We start from the raw sequence: 25404 nt of genomic DNA on the forward strand, positions 1-25404 counted from the left end.
CTCACCTTGACCTCGTAGCCGGTGAGGAACTTCATCTCGATGGACTTCTTCAGCACAGCCTCCCTGTCCCGGTCAGCAGCAGCCCTGATGATCTGGGCAGAGGTGCAGAGGGGACCGTGGGCAGCACGCAGAGGGGAGCTCCTGGGGGTCCAGGGAGCCAGCACTGCCCCTCCCCACACAGGCCAGCTGCCGGCCCACCCACCTTTCCCCTTTACTCCCCTGAGCCCGAGGTGGCTGCGGCCTCATCCACGGGCACCAAATGCTGCGGACAGGCAGGGACATGAGGACAGAAGCCCGCCCGCCCGCCCACTCGAGTCCCAAGCATCCCATCTGAGCCCCAGGAGAGCACGGGCCAAGGCCAAGCTCTGCCTCCACCCCTACCTGGATGTAGAGGTCCGTGAAGGATCTGTCATATTCCCGAGTTGCCCCGAAGTCCAGAAGAGCCACCTGGGAACGGGCGATACCGGGGAGGGTTTGCCCCAGTGGAGCACGGGTTGGGGGGACAGGGCGGCAGAAGGCTGATCTCGGACCCTGCTCCAGCGGAGCTCAGGCTCCCTGTGGGAGCCCCACTGGGCACTCACCTTGTGCTGCTGAGGGTCATAAAAGAAGTTGGACCAGTTGGGGTCTGTCTGCATGAAGTGGAACTCGAACAGCTCCCTCAGGCACAGGACCAGGATGTTGTAGCAGATCTGGGGGCCGGGTGGGTCCTCGTCACCAGCACCGGGCCACCCGGTGGCCCCTGGATCTGGGCCGGGGAAGCTTGACTCCCATTTCCCTCCCCATCTTCCACCCCATCCTGCCTCACGCCCAGAGCTGACTTTGAGGCCAAGCGTACCACCAGGTGGGTACACGCAGCAGCCCTCCTGCCCGCTCTGCCCCGCAGTGGGGCCTCGGGGCTCCAGGCCCACCCTGTGACCCACCTCATTCCGGATCTCCTGGCTCAGCCCCTCGGCCTGGTCCAGGGGGAAGCCGGACACCAGCTCCGTGGTCAGCACATGGGGGCTGCAGAGCTCGTCCACAATCTCGGGCACGTAGAAGAAGGGGTGGTCCTTCAGCAGCTCCCTAGCAGAGGCGGGTGGGAGGTCACACCCGGGCCTCCTTGATCCCACCCAAGCAACACGCTGGGGCGACACACAGGACAGCAAGGGGCTGAGCCCCCCAGGCAGAGGAGGGCCCTGCCCCGAGCTGGGCGGGACACGGCCCCGGCCTCAGGCCCCAACCCCAGCCATCGCCCCTCAGAGCCGGGGGAGGTGGGCGGGGGGGGGGGGGGGGCCTTCAGCCCACAATGGGCTGCCCGAAGCCGCCCCTTCTGTCTTCCCAGCGGGAGCAACGGGCAAGGGCCCGAGGCTGGAGCCGCACCTGAACCTGCGGGCACAGGCGGCCTCTCGCTGGTAGTCACACTCGAGGGTCAGCTCCCGCCTCAGCACGTCGATCAGGTGCTCAGGGAACAGGCCTGGGCCAGGGAGGGGGGCGTCAGGGGGACGGGGGGCTCCCCGGGAGGCCCCCCCACAGGCCTGCCCTTGCCCAGCGGCAGCCTCAGACCTTCTGGAAGCATGTTGCTCATGTTCAGCACGGCCATGAGGTTGTTGACGTCACTGCTGATGCTCTGGGCCACGCCGGGGTACTGCGGGGGACAGAGGGGAGTCAGGCAGACAGACACAGCAGGGCCCCGCGGCGCCCCCGCCTCCCTGCCACCCACCAGCTGCCCAGCTGTGTCCCTCCAGGACCCCGCACCTCCGCAAGGCAGAGCCAAGACCCACCAGGGCTGCTGTGACCCCCGGGCCCACCGCGACCCTGCTCTCCACCGCCGACCGCTCCCTCCCCCATCCCCATCCCTGCGGCTCAGGCCCCAGACAGTCACTTGTCCCCAGTCCCTGCTCCCCCCAAACCAAGCGTGCTGGGAGGCTGTCCTCCCTCCTACAGTCACTCACTTAGCAAATACTTCTCGGCACCCACCGCTGACCAGGTGCCGGGACAGAAGTGAAGAGACCCAGGCCCTGCCCTGGGCACGGGGACACACAGGGGACGTGGGGTGCAGAGGCCCCTCACTGCAGGGCCCGGCTCGGCCCTGTGCAGCCCCTGAGGGCACTGAGCCCACACCCCGGGTGCCCACCTGGATCTTCATGGCCACCTCGCGGCCGCCCTTCATGCGGGCCAGGTGCACCTGCCCGATAGAGGCGGCTGCAAAGGGCCGCTCCTCAAAGTACTCCAGCTTGTCCCGCCAGCTGGGGCCCAGGTCGTTGTTGAGAGTTTTCTGGAGGGAGAGGCCAGGGAGGAGCCATGAGCACCACCAGGGACACCCTGAGGGGCCCTCCCCAACCCCTCCCGCAGGGCTGCCAGCGCCTGGACGCTGGGCCGCACCGGCCTCACCGTCATCTGCTTCAGCGGCATGAAGTCTGCGCTCTGCCTGACCCGCTCGAAGATCTTGGCCAGATGGGGGTTGATGAAGGCGTCATCTGGAAGGCAGCAGAGCATTCAGAGCGGAAGGCTGACCCCTCGGAAGGAGGGTGCACAGGCCACCTCGATCAGCCCTGCCCAGCAAGGTCTCCCGGGGGGGAGGCCGAGGTACCGCTCTGCCCTTCACACGCTGAACCCAAGGTTCAGAGAAGACGAGGCACAGGCCCAACGCCACACAGCAGGCCCAGCCTCGGGTTCTCCCTGCTCCCGCGGAGCATTTCCCCATTGGCACACAGACCCTTGATACTGCGCACCAAGGCTCCAGAGGGGATGCAGGGACGCTGACCCGTGCACGCTCCTGGCCCGCCTCGGCCAACAACCAAATCCGAGACCCCCGCAGCCCGGCCCACAGCACCCCTCCCCAGCCGGGCACTGGGTACGTCTGTGCAGCTGGGGCCCTGCCGATGGCGTGCGGGGCAGCGTGTGCCGGGGCCTCTGAACTCACCCTCACCCAGGGACCTGAGGAGGTAGATTCCTTAGAAAGAGCAGGCGTAGCTTTTTATGATTATAAAAGAAAGACATTTAGGGAACAAAGCGTATTAAATGTTTAAAATACCCATAATCTACCTACAGAGAACTACTGATCTCTTTTTTCGTTTTGACCCTTTCCTATGCGTTTTTCCCTGACTGCAGTCACGCTGCCTGGAGACGCTCTGGTCGACTCCCCTCCTGCAGCCGTTTCTCACGAGCACTTGCCACGTCGTTGAATAGCTTTCTGAAATATTCTGTAACACACACAGAAGCTTCAACACGCAGCTCACTAGCCGGACAGCGGCTGACTTCAGTTTGTTTATTTGAGGCCAGAAAGAATCCTTCGATGAAGCCGCTCCTGCAGAGCCCTGACCGCCTCTCTGAGGCTCTCCGTCCTAGAGGTGGGGCTCACGCACGGAAGGGCTTCCGAGGGGCGCGTGCCACTCCAGAGTCCGCACCGGTACAGGCAGTGCCCGCGCCCACCTGCCTGGGTGGTTATTCCTGTTCTGCACTTGGCCACTTCAGTGAGTCCATCTGACTGCTTGTCGGGGGACTGGCTGTGCTCCCACCCAGGACAGCAGCCCCTCGGGTGCTCCTCCCTGGGAGGCACCATCAGAAGCCCGGAGGGCCCCCCGAACCCCAGCTCTGCTCTGGGGGCTGCAATGAGCCAGCCTCCAGCTCAGCCACCGCCGTCTCCCCCGGCCTTCCTTCCTCGGGGCCACACAGCCCATGCCTCGGTGTCACGCCACCACAGGCCCGTGAGCTCCCCAAACAGCACCCTCGGACCACCGCGGGGGGCACCACGGGGCATCAGCCGGACTCTCCCCAACTTTTGAGACGCCAGGACCTCTGGACATGTCAAAACACTCAGAAAGAAGCCAGAAAAACAACCGTGGGCTCCTATTTCAGACACTGTTTTTAAACATCCCAGGTGGGTTAACAGCCAAGCTTCAAACAAGAGAAGCCCGTGGGCAGGAAACCTCCCATCCCTTCCCCTCAGGGCCAGGTGCGGCGCCCCCCACTGCCCGCCCCCAGCTCCCCTCCCTACGCCGCCTCGCCGCCCCCAGCTCCCCTCCCTACGCCGCCTCGCCGCCCCCAGCTCCCCTCCCTACGCCGCCTCGCCGCCCGCAGCCCGCGCAGCCGCACTCACCCTGGATGCTCAGCATCTGGCCCAGCTTGAGCGCCGCCCCGCGCACCTTGCACAGCGTCCGCACGATGCGCTCCGCGTTGGCCTCTGACAGGAAGGGGCTGGAATCCAGCACGGCCTTCTTCCCTGCAGAGGAGCGAAGTCACCATGGCCTCCCTCAGGCGGGGCTGCTGGGCCTGGGATCCCCCAGAGGCCCCTCCACCCGCCCCTGGTTGTGGGTCCAGGGACAATAACAAGACATCAGGGTTTAACACGTTTTGAGTGAGATGCAGTGAAGTCCCAGCACAGAGCTTGACACAAAGGGCTCAGTCAACGTCTTTCCTCCTCGGGGTCCACAAAACCGGCAACGCAACTTTAACCCCACATTTCACACCCACCTCCCAGATGCCGAGGAAGGCCCTCAGGGGCCACCCAGGTCTCCCCGGGCCCACCTCCAACCCCATCCCAACACACACACACACAGGCTCGCCCACGGGGCCTCTCCCTCCATATCAGTCCCTGCCAAGTCACTGTCCCTCGCCCCTCAGTGTGCGGGACAAAGGTCACCAGCACCCCTGGACTCTCTGCACAGTCACCTGGGGCCACTGGCTGCAGTGAGAGCGCAGTCCTCAAGGGAGGGGAGCTCAGGGTCAAGGACAGCCTCACCCGGCTGGTGCCAGCTGGCCTGGGGAGAACGCATAGGGACCTCAGGTGTGCAGACAACCTCCATTCAGCACAGTCGGGGGTGGGAGGGTGCAGGCTGGTGACTCAAGGTGATGAGGAGGGGGTGACCCAGTGGCAGTCGGTGCTTTTCCTGCCCTCTGTCCTGTGAGCCCAGTTAGATCAGGAACCCCCGAGGGCTGCCGCCCACAGAGCCTGGCACCTTCCTCAGCCAGCATCACCACGGGCCTGGCCCAGCGCTCGGAGTGGGTCTGAGCTGGGTCCCCAAGGCGCGAACACGGGAGGCGGCCGTCATGCCACTGCCCTCCGTCCGGGGCCGTGCCCAGCACGGCCTCTGATACACCAGGGTGGGTGGGCTGCAGGGGGATGCGAGACTGAAGGCCCACACCTGAGGCAGCTGTTAGGCCTGCGCGGGGCTAGGCTCACCCCAAGGTCCCGGACAGCAGGACAGGGTCCCGGGAAGGGGAGAGATCTCAGCTCCACAGGAAGCAGCCCAGCTGCCGGGGGTCAAGAAAGCTGTAGCCCCTGGGCAGGGCCACTCCAGGGTGTCTAGGCCAAGAAGGGTGCCCAGATCACCCCTCGCCTCGGGCCGCAGCAGGGACAGGCGGCCCTCTATGTCCGCTCTGCCCTCCCCAGCCCCTGGGCCCTGTGGGCCGGGACCTGAGACTGTATCCCTGAGGAGAGGTGGGCGGGGCAGAGACGCCACAGCCCCGGCAGGAGGAGGGAGATCTTCTCCCCTAGGGACACAGCAGCGCCCCCGAGATCCAAGGACGGCGCCCGGCCCTCTTGAGCTTCCCAGGCAGCCGCTCCTCACGGCTGGCCACTGTCCACAGGCTGGAGTCTGGGCCCCTGCCCGGGCAAGCCTGGTTCTGAAAACAAGCCGGGGGGAGCCGGGGGTGTTCAAGGGTGTGGTGGGCGCGTGCCCCCCTCAGGAGAGGCTTAGCCCCTGGGGAGGCCTGGGCCAGGCTGGTCGGTGCCCTCCAGGCCCAGGGGTTCCCGGGCCTGCTCAGGAAGCTAGAGCACGTCCCTCTGGGCCTGAGCCCCGTGTCCTGCTCTTGGGCCAGTGGCACCTAGGCCTCTTGACCCCCAACAAGGGCCACCGCCTCCATGACAAAGGACACCAGCTGTAACCTTGGGGCCAGTATAGCTTCCTTCCTGCTTGGACGGGGCAGGACGGAGGGCAGCCAGTTTTGGGGGGGGGACGATGGGAGAGGTTGTGCCTGGGGAAGGCTGGCTTCTCACTTCCCAGAGTCTCAGCACCAACACTAAAAATACCCTCCCTAATCCTCTCTGCTCTCCCGTCCCTTCCAAGGACACACACATACTCAGGGGCCTGGAGGACAGGCTAGCACCTTCTCCGCAGAGGCCCCCATCCCCTCGAGAGGGTCCTGCAGGTGAAGCGGGGCCATCCAGGTGGCTGGCAGGGCCCCCTTCAGGGCCCCCAGGCTGTAGCTAGGGCCTCAGGGACCACAGCACAGCATGACAGCGGGGATCACTCAGGGTCCCCAGGGAAGGGGGGAGGAGGTGTCAAGTACCGGAATGAACTGATGTCCCCTGAATGGGCCAGGGGCAGGGGGCACTCAGCCCAGAACTTCAAGTAAACTTTGAGAAATCCACCAAGCAGATGGCTCTAGCAGGGCTGCTCTCAACAGCCCCCAGGACCCTGCTGAAGGGAAAGCGTCCTGCACCTGCCTAGCCGCCTCCCCCCGACACCTGGACAGGCCTGGGGGAGGGGACCGGGTGGTGGGGGGGGCCTCCAGCTGCCCCCTGACCCCTCGTCAGAGCATCCTAAGCACGCCAGGTTTCAGAGCAGCCGGTCTGCAGAATGTTCTCCATGGAGTACCACCCACAGCCGGCCACCCAGACAAGGGGAACTGAGTGTTCTGACCTGACCCCGGGCTAACCCTGGGAGGCAGGGGACAGAGGAGTCACGATCTTCACCTCAGAGACAAAGCGTCTGAAGCTGGAGAGGTAATGGCCACCCCAGGTCACGAGGTGGGGGAATGGGGGGCCCATGGGGTCTGTTCCAGCAGCTCCCACGCCCCTCGACCACAGCCAAACGGGGAGCCCTGGGCACCTGACCTGGCCAGACCTGGGACCCCAGCGGCTCTGCAGAGCGGGGGCAGAGGCAGGGCCAAACCGGAGGCTCCTATCAGAAGAGGGAAGGTGTGCGGGCCCGGAGGAACCAGGACGGCTGGGTGAGCCAACGTGGGCCAGGACAGGAACAGAACAGCCTTCAGGCCTCAAACTCCAGGGCTGCCGTGAACACGGAACACAAGATGAAAGGTGCCCCTGGAGGCCAACCCTCGGGGAACGCAGGCGGGAGCTGGGAGCTGACAGGCCCAACTCTCAGGGCCCACCCTGCCCTCCCCATCAAGGGCCCAGCTCACCTGAGGGGTCCTCAGGGCGGAGGCTCTTCTTGGCGACCTCGGCCAGGGCCCCGAAGCCCAGACCCACGGCCAGACCTGCAAGGAGGAGGTTGAGGGCTCTGGGCATTCGCTCAGGGGCTGCCCACTGCCCGCCACCCACGAGGCCCGGAGCAGCCCCACACAGACACCTGCCTCGCTCCCCTGGGGACCTTCGCTGACACTCCAGGCATCTTGAAAAGGGAGGGGATAAGGAGGTAGGAGATACACAGCTGTTGTTTTCAGAGAAGACCTGCCTCAAGGTTGGTGCTTTCGCTGGAAAAGCCTCCTCCACCGCCACTTCCATCAGCTTTGCTACAGGCTCACGCGACAAACACACCCACCTCCAAAACAACGTACGACGGAGAAACGCATTGGGCAAGACGCAGCACAAATGGAATGTGGGCCAGGAATGGCTGCAGGCCAAGGACATCCTGACAACACTGGGCACCCCCTTGGGATGCAGCCGCCCACTTCACAGTCTGTGTGAAGAGCCTCCAATACTCTAGAATTCTCTAACCCAGTTCACTTAAGTCGCAAGGAGAGGCATTACCACTGCAATATAAAGCAGTCATTGGTGGGAACTGGAACATTTTGAAAAAGCCATGGGGACTCCCAGGAGCTCAGGCTACAGCCCTCACTTGCGGGGAAGGCCCCACAGGCACTGACGGTGGTCTAAGGACAGTGGGGTACCAGGCCCTCCTTCTCCCGTCAGCAATCTTTGAAATCAAGGTTTACTAACATCTCATTGGTCCAGAGGTTGGAACTGGATGATCCCTACTGTCTAGGGGAGGCCTGGGGAGGCCAGCAGGTGCCACTAAATGCACACAGAAAGCCCAGGCCTGGCTCAGGGCCTATTTCCTCTACTGAGATACAGTCCCAGCTGGCTTGGGGGGCGGGAGCACACTAGGCGAGAGAGTGAGGAACATTTGGAGGAGCACGCTGACCACAGCAGGAGGGACAGCAAAGACCCAGGGAAGATGCCAGAGATGCCCCGAGGCCAGTGGGCCTCGGCGAGCACAGCCCTGGGGGGCTGGGAGTCTCACACCTGGCAAGGACACCTGCACGTGCTTCTATATTTTCCAAATTTTCTACGATGATTATGCATTACTTTTATGAAAATTATTATTGAATTTACTGAAAAAGTTATTTAATGAAAAATACATTTTAAAAATCATAAGAGGATAACCCAATTTTTTAAAATGTTTTTGCAGTACATTTGACCCACCATGACACAACCGTTCACCCTCTGCTTTGCCAGGTAGCTCCTGCCTCATGGGTCAGTGTGAGGATTAAACAGCTGAATAAGAGTGAAGTCCTCCCAGAAGGGCTGGGCGTAGGCAACACTATTCAGGTGTTCGCTATTACTGTCCTTTCTCCTATTCAAAGGGCTAGACCAGTGCTGCCAAAAAAATATAATGCCAGCCACATATATGATTTTTAATTTTCTGGGGGTTATGTTAAAAAAAAGGCAAAAAGAAGCATGTGAAAGGAATTCTGATCATATATTTTACTTAGCCCAGTGTATCCAAAACATTATCAATCCAACGAGTACTCAATATACACATCGTTAGAGAGATGTTACTTTTTTTATTTTTTTTTTGTACCAAGTCTTCAAAATCCAATGTGCGTTTCGTCCTCGAAGCCTGTCTCAGCTTGGACCAGCCATGTTTCAAGTGCTCAACACCCCACGTTGCTGGTGGGGCAGCACAAGGGCAGCACAAGGCAAGTTCTGGCGACCAGAGCAGAGGCCACGGTCATCTGGAAATGCCCCCAAGGACACCCTGGCGTGCTGGGATGGAGCTGCCACGGCCTGTTTCCCTTTGACACCCCAACCCAGCCCCGGAGGACACTGGGCACAGAGCTGCGTCCCCGGTCAAATGGTAACTCCCCTCCCCTCCCCCCACCTCAGCACACTGTCCAACTCAGCAAACGAATGGCAACAGCAACGCTAACCTTCAAACTGCAGTGACCTTCCCCAATGTCTCTCCGCCTCTAGATTTTTCTCTGCCTACATCAAGTCCAAAGACAAGCCTACCAAACAGGCAGACGTGTCAAAGGTTACCCAGGCTGGCCACTGAGAGCAGACGCCGAGCGCCCTTCTCTGCAGGGCCCCCAGCTGGGCCCCCTCACACGCTCTGCCGAACTCTTCTCTGGCCCATTCTGGGCTGCTGGGCAGAGCCAAAGCTCTCCAAGGCCAAGGACCGTCACTGAACACTGAATCACGGAGGGAACATTCCGCAAAGCAGGTCGCAGGCTCCTTCTGTGCGCCTGCGAGCTCCCTCAGGGCCAGGCCCGAGGAGCTGACAAGGGATGGGCTCCCCACTGCGGGACCCTGACCTCAGGAGCTCCTGCTCTAGTGAACGAAGAACAGGCTGGCCATCCCGCCATACCCAACCTGGCTGACCTGAAAGCATTCTCAGAACCTTGCAGAGACAGGAGGGCAGAGGCCAGCCAGGCTCTTCGTTCCCCCCGGAGCTGGGTGGCACCTGCAGGCAGCTCCTGGGAGATCAGCGCCTCTGCCTCGGACTCCCCGCGTTGGTGAGGACAGCCCGAGCCCGTGCTCACTCAGTCTCCGGCGTCACCTGAGGCCTTCCACTCCACCTCGGCCCCCCAGCCCTTAGGACAGCACCTGTCCATGTCCGGACCCACAGGCAGGCTCAGCCCGGCCCGCATGGATGTCCCAGGGGAGACCAGCCGCAGAACCAGCTCCGCGGGCCCATGGCCACCACCAGCAGCCTGGCCACCACCCTAGCCTGTGAGAAGGCGCCAGCCCTTTCCAAGAAAGTTCCTGACATTTCTCACAAACGGAGATTTTGCAGGCAAGAAACGCGGTGGCAGTGACGAGCAGCAAGGAGCAGGGTCTCCCCAAGGGGGTGGGGGCGCTTTGGGCTGCTTCCCAGGCTGTGGGACTGATCAGGGGGCCCAGGCCACTGGCCCAGCTCCTTCCTCCCCGAAGTCCCTCTGCAGGTCCTCAGAGCCAAATAAGTGCCCCCTGAGCAGCACCCCACAGACACAGAGGAAACAAGTAAATAAAAACCTTCTAACCTTCTAATAAAAACCTCCTCCTGTGAGGAGGCTTAGTGAGGGGCGCCCAACCTGCCAGCACCCCAGGCATGTTTACAGAGCAAGGCTGGACGGAGGTCCTCTGCAGCAGCAAGGGCCAGATCTGAGGGCAAAACCGCTTCACTCACACAGCACCACCCACGTGCCAGGCACTGTTCTCAGGCCTCCCTTTTCCAACACACCCAACAATCCTTCTGATCTGATAAGACAAGAAAGTCCACACAGAAAAGGCAGCGGACAAGGATATTTCCTTCACTTCAAGGTGCTCCCGAACCCTTGGTAATTCCACCTTCTCTTCCATCACCTGCATCCTCCCGCTGTGCCAGCACTGGGCACCGGGAAGAAGAGGGGGCCTGGGAGGGGGCTGCAACCCACAGCATCGCAGGAAGGAGAATAGGAAGGAGCAGTGGACGAAGGTCCCTGTAGAGTGTTCTCAGTTCTCAGAACTAAGCCAGAGTGGGGCGGGGGGGGGAAGACCTGACAGTCCCTCTGCTGGCTCAGGGGAGACGGGACGAATTCAGGGGCGACAGGCTCAGCCTGCCTGTATCTGTATGATACAGGCCTCCTCAGCCCGGGTCCCAGGACTGTCACAGATGCACATATGGGCCTGGGTGACTGGCAACTGTGGCTCAGCTTCCTCACCTGTAACTGGAGATTATAACTGCCCTAATCTCCTTCACAGAGGCTCTAAGTGACAGAAAATAGACAGAAGAGTCCCTTTTAAAGTTTGCTCCTGGAGAAAGTAGAAACCACGCTCCCTCACCCTGCCAAGGGCACAAACTTTTCTTGGACCTAAAGGGCATCTGTCTTGCTGCCTCAGAGAGCACCGGAGGAGCGCTGGCTACTTAGAGCGGCAGCAAGTGTGCAGCGTGTCCCCAGGAAGTCAGGCACGTGGTGCTCAACTCCTTTTGGTAAGTTTTCTCTAGTGCCTACTTGATCTGTTGGTCTCATTTCTATAATCGTCCAGTTCTCCCTCATTTCATAGGTGCAGAGGAGGTAAGACATCTCCTCTGAACCTATAATACTGAAGCACAAATGAAAAATATAGAAAAGAGTAGAGGAGACACACATGACAGAAGGGAAAGATCTAACATATGTGTAACTGGAGTCCCAGAAGGAGAGGAGAAAGAGAACAGGGCAGAAACAATATTTGAAGAAATGACCAGAATTTTCCAAAATTGATGAAAGACATCAAGCACAGATTTAAGAAGCTCTATAATCCCAAGCAGGATAAAAGCAAAGTAAATCATACCCAAGCATGTCACAGTCACACTGCTGGAAAACAAAAGCAAAAGGAAAATTTTAAAAGCAGAGGACAAAATACAAATTACTTTCAAAGGAGCAGCAATAAAACGAATAGCTAAGTTTTCAACAGAAACAATGGAAGTTAAGAAGACAACTGAGGGACTTCTCTGGTGGTCCAGTGGTTAAGACTTTGCACTTCCACTGCAGGGGGCGCGGGTTCAATCCCTGGTCAGGGAACTAAGATCGCACATGCCGCGTGGTGTGGCCAAAAAACAAAACAAAACAAAAAAAAGAAGACAATGGAATAATATTGCTGAAGTGTCCAAAAGAATTAATTTTGAACATGGAGTATTATACCCAGCCAAAATACCTTCTAAAACAAAAGTGTAATAAAGACATTTACACACAAATAAAAACAGAGAATTAATGATTACCACTCTGCACTACAAAAAAAGAGAAAAGGTAGTTCTGCAGAGAAGAAGAAAATTACCCCAAAAGTAATTCTAATATAAAAATGAAGGGAGAGGGCTTCCCTGGTGGCGCAGTGGTTGAGAGTCCGCCTGCCGATGCAGGGGACACGGGTTTGTGCCCCGGTCTGGGAGGATCCCACATGCCACGGAGCGGCTGGGCCCGTGAGCCATGGCCGCTGAGCCTGCGCGTCCGGAGCCTGTGCTCCGCAACAGGAGAGGCCACAACGGTGAAAGGCCCGTGTACAGCAAAAAAAAAAAAAAAAATGAAGGGAGAAAGAAACACAAAAAGGGTAAATATGTGGCTAATCTAAATTCACATGGGCTATACAAAGAAATGACATCTTGTAAGGTTTAACATATCTTAATAATTTAGTATATAATATAAAACATGTAGAAACCAAATACATATCCACGTTAACACACACACACACACACACAAAGGGATTTAAACTGTTCTGAAGTGCTAGCATTACTGCAGAAGTAGTCAAAATAATCATTTCTATTACATTGTAGTAAGTCAAGAATGTATGCTGTAATCAAGAGAAACCACTAAAAGTATAGTAGAATAATAACACACAAACTAATAAAGAGAAAACATGTACAAGAAAAAAATCTCTTTAATTCAAAAGAAGGCAAGGCAAGTGGGGAGAGGGAAGGGGAAAGGGGGAAGAAAGGGGTAGGGAATTAAGAGGTACAAACTACTATGTATAAAATAAATAAGCTACTAGGATATATAGTACAGCACAGGGAATATAGCCAATACTTTATAATAGCTACAAATGGAATCTAACCTTTAAAAATTGTGAATCCCTATGTTGTACACTTGAAACTTACATAGTATTATACATCAACTATACCTCAATTTAAAAAAAGGTAAAAATTTTTAAAAAGAAAGTAGGACAGAAGAGAAAAAAAGGGAACAGAATGGATGGGTCAAACAGTAAACAAAGACTAAGACAGCAAATATAAACCCCAATACATCAGCAACTCCATTAAATGTAAATGAACTAAATACTCACATTATAAGACTAAGATTAATGGTCTGTACCTAAATCACAGGAAAAGAAAATATATATATGCTGCTTACAAAAGACACACCTTAAATATAAGGATACAAAAGGTTGAAAGGAGAAGGAAGGAAAAAGATATACGATGCAAACATTGACCACCACCTCCCAAAAGAACAGCTGGAAAACAGCTATACTAATATCAGACAATGTAGACTTTCATAGAGATAAGAGAGGTAAGACATAATAATAAAGGAGTCAATCCCCAGGAGGATATAAGAATTCTAAATCTGTAAGCAACCAATAACACAGCTTCAAAACATTAAAGTAAAAATTGACAGAACTAAGAGGTAGGTAAATCCATGATCACAGCATAAGACTGTTAAATGTCTCTTTTGATAGCTGATAGAATAAACATACCATCTAGAAAAATGGTACAGATGATCTTATTTGCAAAGCAGAAACAGAGACACAGATGTAGAGAACAAATGTATGGATGCCAAGGGGGAAAGAGGTAGGGTGGGAGGAATTCGGAGACTGGGATTGACACCTATACTTTATTGTTACTATGTGTAAAGCAGACAACTGATGGGAACATACCATACATAGCACAGGGAAATCTACCTAATGCACTGTGGTAACCTAAATGGAAGGGAAGTCCAAAACGGAGGGGATATCTGTTTTTGTATGGCTGATTCATTTTGTTGTGCAGTGGAGGCTAACACAACATTGTAAAGCAACCGTACTCCAATAAAAATTAATTTAAAAAAGAATTTTAAAAACAAGTTTAAAAAAGAACAAAAGAATACACATACCAAAAAAATCATTAAAAGATCTGACTAATATGAGTAACAAACTGGACTAGACAGATAGATAAACTGCACCTGACAGTGCCAGAATTCTTTTCAGATACACATGGAACATTTACCAGTATATTCCCATTGGAGTCAATGGCAAGACCCCTATTTCACAGAAAGGCAAACCAAGGCAATACCCAAGGTCACAGGAAGCAGGGCCGGAATTATAACCCAAATCTTATGATGACCTGAAGCCCAGTTCTGACCCCAAATCCAATATCTAATGCTATCTTTCATTTCATTCTCCAACAAAAGCTAATATCCAAAGATCACCATGCCCCACAGCATCAGAGCCACAATGTCCCACAGCCCAATCAGACCTAGAGTTCCTGCGCCGTCTCAGCATCAGAATGAGCCACCCAGATGGAAAGCCCTGCCCTCTGCCTCTATACAGCTCAATACCTGCTGCTGACCTTCCCAAAGACAATCCTACCCCCTGAGATCTAGAGCAATCCCTTTCTTTCACACCTGCAGTGTAACAGCTTCCTAAAGTCTGTTAGTCTACACCTCAAAACCATCTCGCCCTCATGAGGGGAAGAAAGGCCAGAAGTATTTTCTAGGAGAAGAAAGTAGAGCAGTGTTACTTCCAACTGTCTAGATAATGGCCCACCAGTAAGCCATATATTCCACAAGGCAACGAAGAACGTACATCAGTAGGATATTTAGATCTCTGAAACAGAAATATTTTTGCAACATGTGCAGTTCTAAGGATCTATGATACTAATTCTGATCCTTTTCTATTCAATTCCATTCTATTTAATTTGTTTTTTAAATGCCGGTCCTGACCCACTAAACTGATTTCACACTCACTAAAGGGTCATAAACCCCAGTTTGAAAACCTCTGGATAGGGTAGAAGGCCCAGAATTCACCTCTGGGGCCAGAACTTCACGTTCTTTCCAGACCCGGCTCCTCTTTGCTCCCCTCCTGCCACCTCTAATCCTGAAACATGAGCTGCCAACTGCTTGGGCAACAACGTGTGCAGCTGAGAATCACAGCTGGGAGCAGATCTCCAGCACAGACTCTGAAGGGCGGCTCCAGGCATCAGGCAGCTGTCAGCAAGGGCTCAAGAGGCTCCTGATGGTGCAAAGCCCCTACAAAGACCAGGGTCTCTCCTCACCCCAACCCCAGCTCCCTCTGGCAGCCCACGTCCCCCACGCCTTGAGGGGAGCCCTGTACCCTGGTTTTAACGAAGTTGACTTTTTGTCCTACACACCTTCCTATACAACCGCTTTCACTTCAGTCTGCTTTCCTCAACCCACCCCCCAAAAAGGCCTGACTCCTGCCTGCTTCACCAGGACCTCCATCAGATACTAATTGGCCATCACGACCTTCATCCTAACCACTTTTCTCAAACAGGTCCTCCACTACCCCACCCCAGCAAAGACTCACGAGAGAGGCTTACACCCATCCTAAAATACATCAGTCAAACTAAGCCTTACGGGGACAGGGCTCTGTGGTGAACCCTGGTCTGCAGGGAGGGGAGGAGGATTATAGGTTACAGAGAAAGACTAACTACAAAGTAAGAAGAGAACAGTTCCTGCCCTCAAACTAATGGGGGAGAGAACAGAATCTCCATCTAATACTTTAAGAATAATAAATGTCCCAACTAATAGCCACTGAGCAAAGCAGGGCAAGTGACATGTCTTCTGGGGAATAAGGACCACTGGAAGCCCCCAGAGCAGCCCATTCTGGTAGTGGCACCCCAGGGAGTTAGTGTTCTACGAGGAACTGCTTAAAACGCTACCCCATTAAAGTGAAATGAAGCAATAATTTTGTGCTGAAACTCAGATGACACTGTATGCTGGATTCCTGAAAAGCTAAGTAGCAGCAGATGCCACACTTTAAGATAACAATTATGGAAGAAAACCTCAGAGTTGAGAAAATTCTATCCAATTAACCTAGTTTTGCTCTGCACCTAAGGAAGGCAGCCAGCCTTCCTTCAACGTTAGAACCCACACATCAGGCCAGCTTCCAGAGGGCCAGGCTAACAGGGAGCACAGATCCACCCCTGAACAAGGAGTAAGACGGGGTCTCCACAAGAGAAGAGGCAGCCGGGGAGAGCAGCGTGCCCGATGTGCGGTCTGTAGGAGGGGAGACGTACAAACCAGCAAAGCAAAAGGCAGGTAGGTAAAGGCTCAGACACGCGAGAGCGGGCTTGCATGACTAGTCAGCACCGGCATCAACATGAACCCATCAATGAGACCACCGTTACACAGAGCCGCGCAAATGAGCACCTGCCCCAGGTGGGCACGCGAATCAGGTTGCCAAGGCTGTTACTTTCATTAACTATTGTCTGGAGAACCTACTGAGGATAAGCGGGCTTTAGAGAAGTCACTCCATCTTCAAGCAGAACCATAGCAAAGGACGGCACTTTCAACAGGAACATCCTGGTCAGATATGACAATACAATGTCATAAAAGCAGAGACAACTGCTGTAAACCTTCACTATAAAATGATCCTCCAACTTGGACGAAGAGAGCACAGGGGGGTACTGGACACAACGGCTATGCAAACCCCTAAAGAAAAGAACAAACTCACAACTCCTCAGCACACTGAAATGGAGGACAGCAGCTCGGGGCCACGGCACCTCGTTATCATTCCACTGATGCCCGCAGGCCCGTGGGAATCCAGCAAACGGGTCCCCAAATGGCTGGGCAAAAACCACTGGGTCCAGGAGCCGAAGAGCCCCACTGTCCCACCTCCTCCCTGCAGGGGCCTCCAAAGGCCTGAGTGAAGCGCGGACGCTGCAGACGCTGCCCCCCGAGAAGCAAAGCCGCAGCCCACAGCGTGGAATCAGCCACGCATCGACCCCCAGGGGTGAGCTGAGGCAGAGACTGAATCGCCCACCCACGGAAAACATCCCGGCATGGCTAACACAGGAGCTGCCACGCTCCCCGGGGCAGCCCTGGGTCCCCGGCCTCCCCGCCTCACGCAGACCCCACGGTGGCCCCCGCTCCACTCACCGGGACTGGGGCCTCACCTCCAAAGTTGGCCAACCGCCCAATCCGCGTAACTGGCACCTTCCGCTCGCGAGCCCGCTCACTGAGCTAGAGGGCGAAAAGAAAGAGACCTCCGGGGATCAGTGAACAGGGACAGGACCGACCTTCAGGGGTTCACACCGCCCCCCGCACGCCCTCTCCACCCCCAAAGGCAGCAGCTCCGCCCAGCAGCACACGCCTCCCAGAAGAGGCCCCCGTGTGCCCGACATTCCAGGCCACGGCACCCGAAGAATGTCCCCGAAGAGGGGGCCGGACACCAGCAGCACCGTGGGAAGCCCCCAGCCCCACCCTGGGCCCTGCACACACCATCTGCTTGTGGGGCTTGCTCTCCGGGCGAGCCTTGGCCTGCCGGGCCTTCTCAATGTCCTCGGCCGTCAGGCCCCCCACAGGGGACTGGTCCTGGTGGTAGAACCTTCGCTGCAGGCCCGTGGCAGAGAATGGGTCTCTGGGGTCCGCAAAGAGCGGCCCGTTCACCCTGCCCATAGCGGAGGCGGCCTGGCCCCGGAGCCCGCCTTCCCCAAAGGGTCCGCTGGCAACATAGGCAGGAGCTGGGCCCTGGCTGCGGGCCTGATCCCAGGGCGGAGGGGACTGATCCGGGGAGGAGGCCACAGACGGCTCCTCGGAGGCGCCCTCGGCCCTCAGCCCTGAGGAGTGGAATTCTGCTTGCGGGTCGTCAGAGCTCTTGGTGTAAGACTCTTCATGCTTCTCCTGACCCTGCAGGGAACAAACGGCACCGTGAGAGGAGCAAGAGGCCGGCCAGGAGCGCCTCCCTGTGCGCATCCCCTTCTGGCCAGAACAGCACACCAGCGCGTCCCACCCTCTGACCCTCTGGAGGGCCCTACCATGTCACCCCCGTGGCCCGTGGCCAGTGCCGGAGGCGAGCAGCAGCCCAGGAGCCGGGAGGCCCGGATTCCAGCCCTGCTCCTGCCAGGGCTCTGCCGTGTGGGCCCCGGCAAGCCGGCCGCCCGTGGTCCCTGAGCGCCCGCTGGGTGCCCGGCCCAGACCAGGGGAGCGACCACTCTCCCGGCAGGAAGCTCCTCACCTGTAAATCCGGGCCAAGAGCAGCTCCCAGGGCTTTGGGGAAGGGGAACCAGGGCAAAAGATGGGGAAAGCTTTGAGAAGCAAGAGCACAACCGGAGACCAGAGGAGGCGAGCACAGCACACAGGCAGGGCCACCCTGCCTCTCCAGGCCAGCGCCTTGCACGCCCCCCGAGGGGCTCTCCCCAGAGGGCTTGTCACATCCAGGACCTGGCCCGGCTCTTCCAGGAGCAGGGGGTACAGGACAGGAGAGGAGGGGGAGAGAACACCATGTTTTCCCTGCAACGGTCACCGAGACCTGAGCTTCAGGCCCAGGTTCTTTCCACTTTTGAACCCCTCGCGACCTGGAGAGAGTTCCTGAGCCCTCTCTGCCACTTCCTCATCTGAAAAGAGGGCTCCCCCCACAGTCACAGAGTTACGTGCAGCACAGACGGGGCCAGGGGAACAGGGCCAAGAAGGCTATAATTAGAACAGCACTGACTCCTGAAGGAAGGTCGGGGACCTGGATTCCCTGATTCCACTGAAATGGACTCAGTGCACGGAGTGTGGCCTGTAGGTTCTGCAGAAACAGCAGTAGACCCCAAAGCCTTCTCACTCTCAGCTTTATAAGACACTGTGGGATCTAAGCCCATAAGACTTGCCCTCCAGAGGAAGGAAAGAGACAGGCTGTTACTTTCATTTCGTAAGTGGCAAACAGAGGCCAAGAGAGCTAAAATAATCTGGTAAAGACCCACCAGGCGGCCAACAGCAGAGCAGGTATCCCGAGCCAGGGCCTGCCCCGCGGGGCGCCCCGAGGCCGCCTGACAGCACCTTCCTCGGAGCAGAAATGAATTCTATTTGGAATCAAGGGGCACCTGTCAGATGGCCAGGGAAGCCCTGGAGTGAGGGAGTCTGGGACAGGGTCCGATAGCCACGTAACTCCTGTAGCTCCCACACCGGCCGCGGGCTCACCGCTCCTTCTGCCCCGCTACTCCAGCGCTGGCCACCGGCCCTGCGTGACCATAAGCTGTTTATGTGGCAGCCAAGGGGCCTCAGTGTCTCAACGGGACCAGACTCAGTAAGTGTCTGCCGAATGAATAAGTGAACAAATCCCTTGAGGAGCTAGAGGGAGAGAGGTTTCTGGAGTACCTGCGCCTCCGCCCCCTCACAGACAGGGGAGGAACCCACATCTGAGTGTGCAGGGAGAGAACGGGAGTGCACTGGAGACCATCGCCCTGCTCGGCGCCTCCTACGCTGTGGGGGACCGCCACTCCCTCCTACCTCCGAGGGGCCGTCCCAGGGGATGGCCCTGCCTCTTCCAAGGACCAGGGCCAGGCCCGTCCGAGGGGAGCAGAGGGGTGAGCGGGGAGCCCGGGCTCCCTCTCACCCTTCAGGGAGGCCTGCCCACGTCTAGCATGCTCCTCTCCTGGGCGGCCCAAGGGTGCTGGGCAACCTCACTTCCTGGGTGCTCCAAGGCAAACACCCAACAGGAAGGCGATGGCTCCTCACCAGTGAAGGCACCAAATGAGGCTGCCAGGGCTCAGCCCAGCCTCAGCAGAGAGAGGGCGGGCGGGGAGTCTGAGACTGGGAAGAGGACACAGGATGCCGGTGCTGTCAATCAGTAATCACATCGAACTGCTTAGTCTCAGTTTCCCCATCTGAGAGAGGGGGAAGCATCTGGGTCTGCACCCCTCCCAGGACAGCTGTGAGGCTTATAAGAGGTCACAGGTGTGAACACCTCTGCAAGCTGAAGGTATCTGTGTAGAGAGAGACACACAGTACCGCCACTGGACCCTTAGAGAGCATGAGGGGAGAGCTGGGAATCCTAACTCTGAGAGTGACCAGAGGCCGGCGGGCTGGGATGTCCCACAGCCTGGAGGAGCGTGCGTGTCCTTGTCCAGAAGGTCAGAGCAGAAATGGGAGGAGTGCGGCAGCAGGGCACCCTTGCAGCACAGCTTCCAACATACACATGCCCAGGCGCACACATGCGTGCACATGTGCACGCGCACACACACACGCCCCCTCCCCATGCCCTCAGACTGTCAGGAACAGGGGTGGGGACCATGCAGGTGATGCCATGGTGGATGGCGCTCCGCTACAGCAGGCCGTGTTGACAACCACAGCTCCAGCACTCGTTTTTGCTTAAAACTGTCCCCTTGGATGGTGAAACGTCAAGGCCCCCTCCCACTGGCACCCCGCCCACTGCCAACTGGCCTCCTTACCTGCACCTGCCCCAAGACCATGCCGATCTGCTCTGCGGCCGTGGACTGCAGGGCCCCGGCCGCCATAATGAGCTCCCTGCTGAGGCCCGGGTGCTGCAGGTGGGTCTCCACGGCCGCCTGGGTCAGCTTGGCAAGGCCTTTGACCACCATGATGGTGTCCCCCAACATGGAAGCCATCCTTCAGGGCTGGAAGAGAGTGGGCCAAGTCAGGGTCGGGGCTCCACGCCTCACACAGCGTCGCACTCACACGGGCCACCTCTACCCCAAACTATGGCTGTTTGGTTTTTCCAATGACCTCCCCTTCTGATCCAGGTTGACTGAGAGAAAAGAGAGGAAGGGCCCAGGGTTCAAGGTAAACGGAGTGACTCCCCACACGGCAGGGCGCCGAGCAGGAAGAGAGAGTCCGTGGAGTCAGGGCTGTGCGCCTGGACCACGTTTCCTCACCTGGGCCTCACAGCCACCTCGTGGCACAGACAAGTAAAGGGATTTGCCCAAAGTCTCTCAGCCACCAAGTGTTAGAACCAGGACTTGAATCTGGGTGTCCCGATTTAGTCCAGAGCTCTTCCCTCTGGACCAAAACCGTAGGCTAGGGAAGGAATGAAACAGGAGGGAAGGGAGCAAGGCACAACCTCTGAAAGAATGACATAGCCCAAGGACATGACATAAACTGATTAGAACCAAATGGGTCCAAGATGGCGGAGAAGTCAACTTCCACTAGACCTTGAGCCTCAGTATACGCTCACTGTAACGCATCAGCAGGCTAAATGACACATCCACAGGCACCACGACGGTTCCAAGACCAACCATAAGGATCAAAAAGTGGGCCGTGGTCCAATTCCTGGAAATCCCCGCCCCTTCCTGAAATAGCTGGAATACCCCTCCCACTCATTAGCCTATGAAATTACCCACCCCTATAAAAACTGACAACCCCATACCCTGGTGCCTTTCTCACCTTCCGAGATGGCCAACACTCTGTCTGTGGAGTGTGTTTCTCTCTAAATAAATCCACTGTCTCTCACTGAATTCTTCCTGCGATGAGACATCAAGAACCTGAGCTTCAGAGCCTGAATCAAGATGACAGAGTAGAAGGATGTGCTCTCACTCCCTCCTGTGAGAACACCAGAATCACAACTAGCTGCTGGACAGTCATCGACAGGAAGACACTGGAACTCACCAAAAAAGATACCCCACATCCAAAGACAAAGGAGAAGCCACAATGAGATGGTAGGAGGGGCGCAATCACAGCAAAATCAAATCCCATAACTGTGGGTGGGTGACTCACAGACTGGAGAACACTTATACCACAGAAGTCCACCCACTGGAGGGAAGGGTCTGAGCCCCACGTCAGGCTTCCCAACGTGGGGGTGCGGCAACGGGAGGGGGAATTCCTAGAGAATCAGACTTTGAAGCCTAGTGGGATTTGATGCAGGACTGGGGGAAACAAAGTCTCCACTCTTGGAGGGCACACACAAACTGATGTGCACATAGGGACCCAGGGGAAGGACCAGGGACCCCAGGGGAGACTGAACCAGGCCTACCTGCTAGTGTTGGAAGGTCTCCTGCAGAGGCAGGGGGTGGCTGTGGCTCACCGTGGGGACAAGGACACTGGCAGCAGAAGTTCTGGGAAGTACTCCTTGGCATGAGCCCGCCCACAGTCTGCCATTAGCCCCACCAAAGAGCCCAGGTAGGCTCCAGTGTTGGGTTGCCTCAGGTCAAACAACCAACAGGAAGGGAACCCAGCCCCACCCATCAGCAGTCAAGTGGATTAAAGTTTTACTGAGCTCTGCCCAGCAGAGCAACAGTCAGCTCTACCCACCACCAGTCCCTCCCACCAGGAAACTTGCACAAGCCTCTTAGATAGCCTCATCCACCAGAGGGCAGACAGCAGAAGCAAGAAGAACTACAATCCTGCAGCCTGTGGAACAAAAACCACATTCACAGAAAGACAAGATGAAAAGGCAGAGGGCTATGTACCAGATGAAGCAACAAGATAAAACCCCAGAAAAACAACTAAATGAAGTAGAGATAGGCAACCTTCCAGAAAAAGAATTCAGAATAATGATAATGAAGATGATACAGGACCTCGGAAAAAGAATGGAGGCAAAGATCGAGAAGATGCAAGAAATGTTTAACAAAGACCTAGAAGAATTAAAGAACAAACAAACAGACATGAACAATACAATAACTGAAATGAAAACTACACTAGAAGGAATCAATAGCAGAATAACTGAGGCAGAAGAACGGATAAGTGACTTGGAAGACAGAATGGCAGAATTCACTGCTGAAGAACAGAATAGAGAAAAAAGAATGAAAAGAAATGAGGACGGCCTAAAAGGCCTCTGGGAAAACATTAAATGCAACAACATTAGCATTATACGCATCCCAGAAGGAGAAGAGAGAGAGAAAGGACCAGAGAAAAGATTTCAAGAGATTATAGTCGAAAACTTCCCTAACATGGCAAAGGAAATAGCCACCCAAGTCCAGGAAGCGCAGCAACTCCCATACAGGATAAACCCAAGGAGAAACACACCAAGACACACAGTAATCAAATTGGCAAAAAATTAAAGACAAAGAAAAATTATTGAAAGCAGCAAGGGAAAAACGACAAATAACTTACAAGGGAACTCTCATAACGTTAACAGCTGATTTCTCAGCAGAAATTCTACAAGCCAGAAGGGAGTGGCATGATATACTTAAAGTGATGAAAGGGAAGAACCTACAACCAAGATTACTCTACCACGCAAGGATCTCATTCAGATTTGACAGAGAAATCAAAAGCTTTACAGACAAGCAAAAGCTAAGAGAATTCAGCACCACCAAACCAGCTCTACAACAAATGCTAAAGGCACTTCTCTAAGTGGGAAACACAAGAGAAGAAAAGGACCTACAAAAACAAACCCAAAACAATTAAGAAAATGGTCATAGGAACATACATATTGATAATTACCTTAAACGTGAATGGATTAAATGCTCCAACCAAAAGACACAGGCTTGCTGAATGGATACAAAAACAAGACCCATATATATGCTGTCAACAAGAGACCCACTTCAGACCTAGGGACACATACAGACTGAAAGTGAGGGGATGGAAAAAGATATTCCATGCAAATGGAAATCAAAAGAAAGCTGGAGTAGCAATACTCATATCAGGTAACATACACTTTAAAATAAAGAATGTTACAAGAGACAAGGAAGAACACTACATAATGATCAAGGGATCAATCCAAGAAGAAGATATAACAATTATAAATATATATGCACCCAACATAGGAGACCTCAATACATAAGGCAACTGCTAACAGCTATAAAAAAGGAAATTGACAGTAACACAATAATAGTGGGGGACTTTAACACCTCACTTACACCAATGGACAGATCATCCAAAATGAAAATAAATAAGGAAACAGAAGCTTTAAATGACACAATAGACCAGATAGATTTAATTGATATTTATAGGACTTTCCATCCAAAAACAGATTACACTTTCTTCTCAAGTGTGCATGGAACATGCTCCAGGATAGATCACATCCTGCATCACAAATCAAGCCTCAGTAAATTTAAGAAAATTTAAATCATATCAAGCATCTTTTCCGACCACAATGCTATGAGATTAGAAATGAATTACAGGGGGAAAAACATAAAAAACACAAACACATGGAGGCTAAACACTACATTACTAAATAACCAAGAGATCACTGAAGAAATCAAAGAGGAAATCAAAAAATACCTAGAGACAAATGACAATGAAAACACAACAATCCAAAACGTATGGGATGCAGCAAAAGCAGTTCTAAGAGGGAAGTTTATGGCTATACAAGCCTAGCTCAAGAAACATGCAAAATCTCAAATAAATAATCTAACCTTACACCTAAAGGAACTAGAGAAAGAACAAACAAAACCCAAAGTTAGCAGAAGGAAAGAAATCATAACGATCACAGCAGAAATAAATGAAACAGAAACAAAGAAAACAATAGCAAAGATCAATAAAACTAAAAGCTGCTTCTTTGAGAAGATAAACAAAATTGATAAACCATTAGCCAGACTCATCAAGAAAAAGAGGGAGAGGACTCAAATCAATAAAATTAGAAATGAAAAAGGAGAAGTTACAACAGACACTGCAGAAATACAAAGCATCCTAAGAGACTACTACAAGCAACTCTATGCCAATAAAATGGACAAATTCTTAGAAAGGTATAACCTTCCAAGACTGAACCAGGAAGAAATAGAAAATATGAACAGACCAATCACAAGTAATGAAATTGAAACTGTGATTAAAAATCTTCCAAAAAAAAAAGTCCAGGACCAGATGGCTTCACAGGTGAATTCTATCAAACATTTAGAGAAGAGCTAACACCTATCCTTCTCAAACTCCTCCAAAAAATTGTGGAGGAAGGAACACTCTCAAACTCATTCTATGAGGCCACCATCACCCTGATACCGAAACCAGACAAAGATACTACAATAAAAGAAAATTACAGACCAATATCACTGATGAATATAGATGCAAAAATCCTCAACAAAATACTGTCAAACAGAATCCAACAGGACATTAAAAGGATCATACACCATGATCAAGTGGGATTTATCCCAGGGATGCAAGGATTCTTCAATATACGCAGATCAATCAATGTGATACACCATATTAACACACTGAAGAATAAAAATCATACGATCATCTCAATAGATGCAGAAAAAGCTTTTGACAAAATTCAACACCTATTTATGACAAAAACTCTCCAGAAAGTGGGCACAGAGGGAACCTACCTCAACATGATAAAGACCATATATGACAAACCCACAGCAAACATCATTCTCAAATGTGAAAAACTGAAAGCATTTCCTCTAAGATCAGGAACAAGACAAGGATGTCTACTCTCACCACTATTATTCAACACAGTTTTGGAAGTTCTAACCTTGGCAATCAGAGGAAAAAAAAGAAATAAAAGGAATACAAATTGGAAAAGAAGAAGTAAAACTGTCTCTGTTTGCAGATGACATGATACTATACATGGCGAATCCTAAAGATGCCACCAGAAAACTACTAGAGCTAATCAATGAATTTGGTAAAGTTGCAGGATACAAAATTAATGCACAGAAATCTCTTGCATTCCTATACACTAATGATGAAAAATCTGAAAGAGAAATTAAGGAAACACTCCCATTTATCACTGCAACAGAAAGAATAAAATACCTAGGAATAAACCTACCTAGGGAGACAAAAGACCTGTATCAGAAAACTATAAGACACTGATGAAAGAAATTAAAGATGATACCAACAGATGGAGAAATATATACCATGTTCTTGGATTGGAAGAATCAATATTGTGAAAATGACTACACTACCAAAAGCAATCTACAGATTCAATCCAATCCCTATCAA

General features: G+C 54.0%; 1 protein-coding gene across 4 annotated transcripts in view; it reads right to left on the reverse strand.

The window, feature by feature from the left end:
- Positions 1 to 25404, reverse strand: part of COQ8A (coenzyme Q8A) — a 49029-nt gene that overhangs the window by 1500 nt on the left and 22125 nt on the right. For 3 of the 4 annotated variants that reach the window (XM_059997272.1, XM_059997279.1, XM_059997265.1), the window contains exons 2-14: positions 20025 to 20210; positions 17092 to 17499; positions 16767 to 16833; positions 7126 to 7200; positions 4079 to 4201; positions 2371 to 2456; positions 2114 to 2254; positions 1543 to 1624; positions 1360 to 1453; positions 921 to 1062; positions 582 to 689; positions 382 to 447; positions 6 to 92 (exon numbers count right to left, since the gene is read on the reverse strand). In XM_059997272.1, coding sequence (XP_059853255.1) covers positions 6 to 92; positions 382 to 447; positions 582 to 689; positions 921 to 1062; positions 1360 to 1453; positions 1543 to 1624; positions 2114 to 2254; positions 2371 to 2456; positions 4079 to 4201; positions 7126 to 7200; positions 16767 to 16833; positions 17092 to 17499; positions 20025 to 20201 — 1656 coding nt within the window. In that variant the 5' untranslated portion in view covers positions 20202 to 20210. Of the gene's footprint in view, positions 1 to 5; positions 93 to 381; positions 448 to 581; positions 690 to 920; positions 1063 to 1359; positions 1454 to 1542; positions 1625 to 2113; positions 2255 to 2370; positions 2457 to 4078; positions 4202 to 7125; positions 7201 to 16766; positions 16834 to 17091; positions 17500 to 20024; positions 20211 to 20976; positions 21000 to 25404 lie in introns of those variants that run through there. The other variant, XM_059997285.1, reaches the window with a different exon arrangement.

The sequence above is a fragment of the Delphinus delphis genome, chromosome 1 (genome assembly GCF_949987515.2).
Source record: "Delphinus delphis chromosome 1, mDelDel1.2, whole genome shotgun sequence".
Classification (NCBI taxonomy): domain Eukaryota; kingdom Metazoa; phylum Chordata; class Mammalia; order Artiodactyla; family Delphinidae; genus Delphinus; species Delphinus delphis.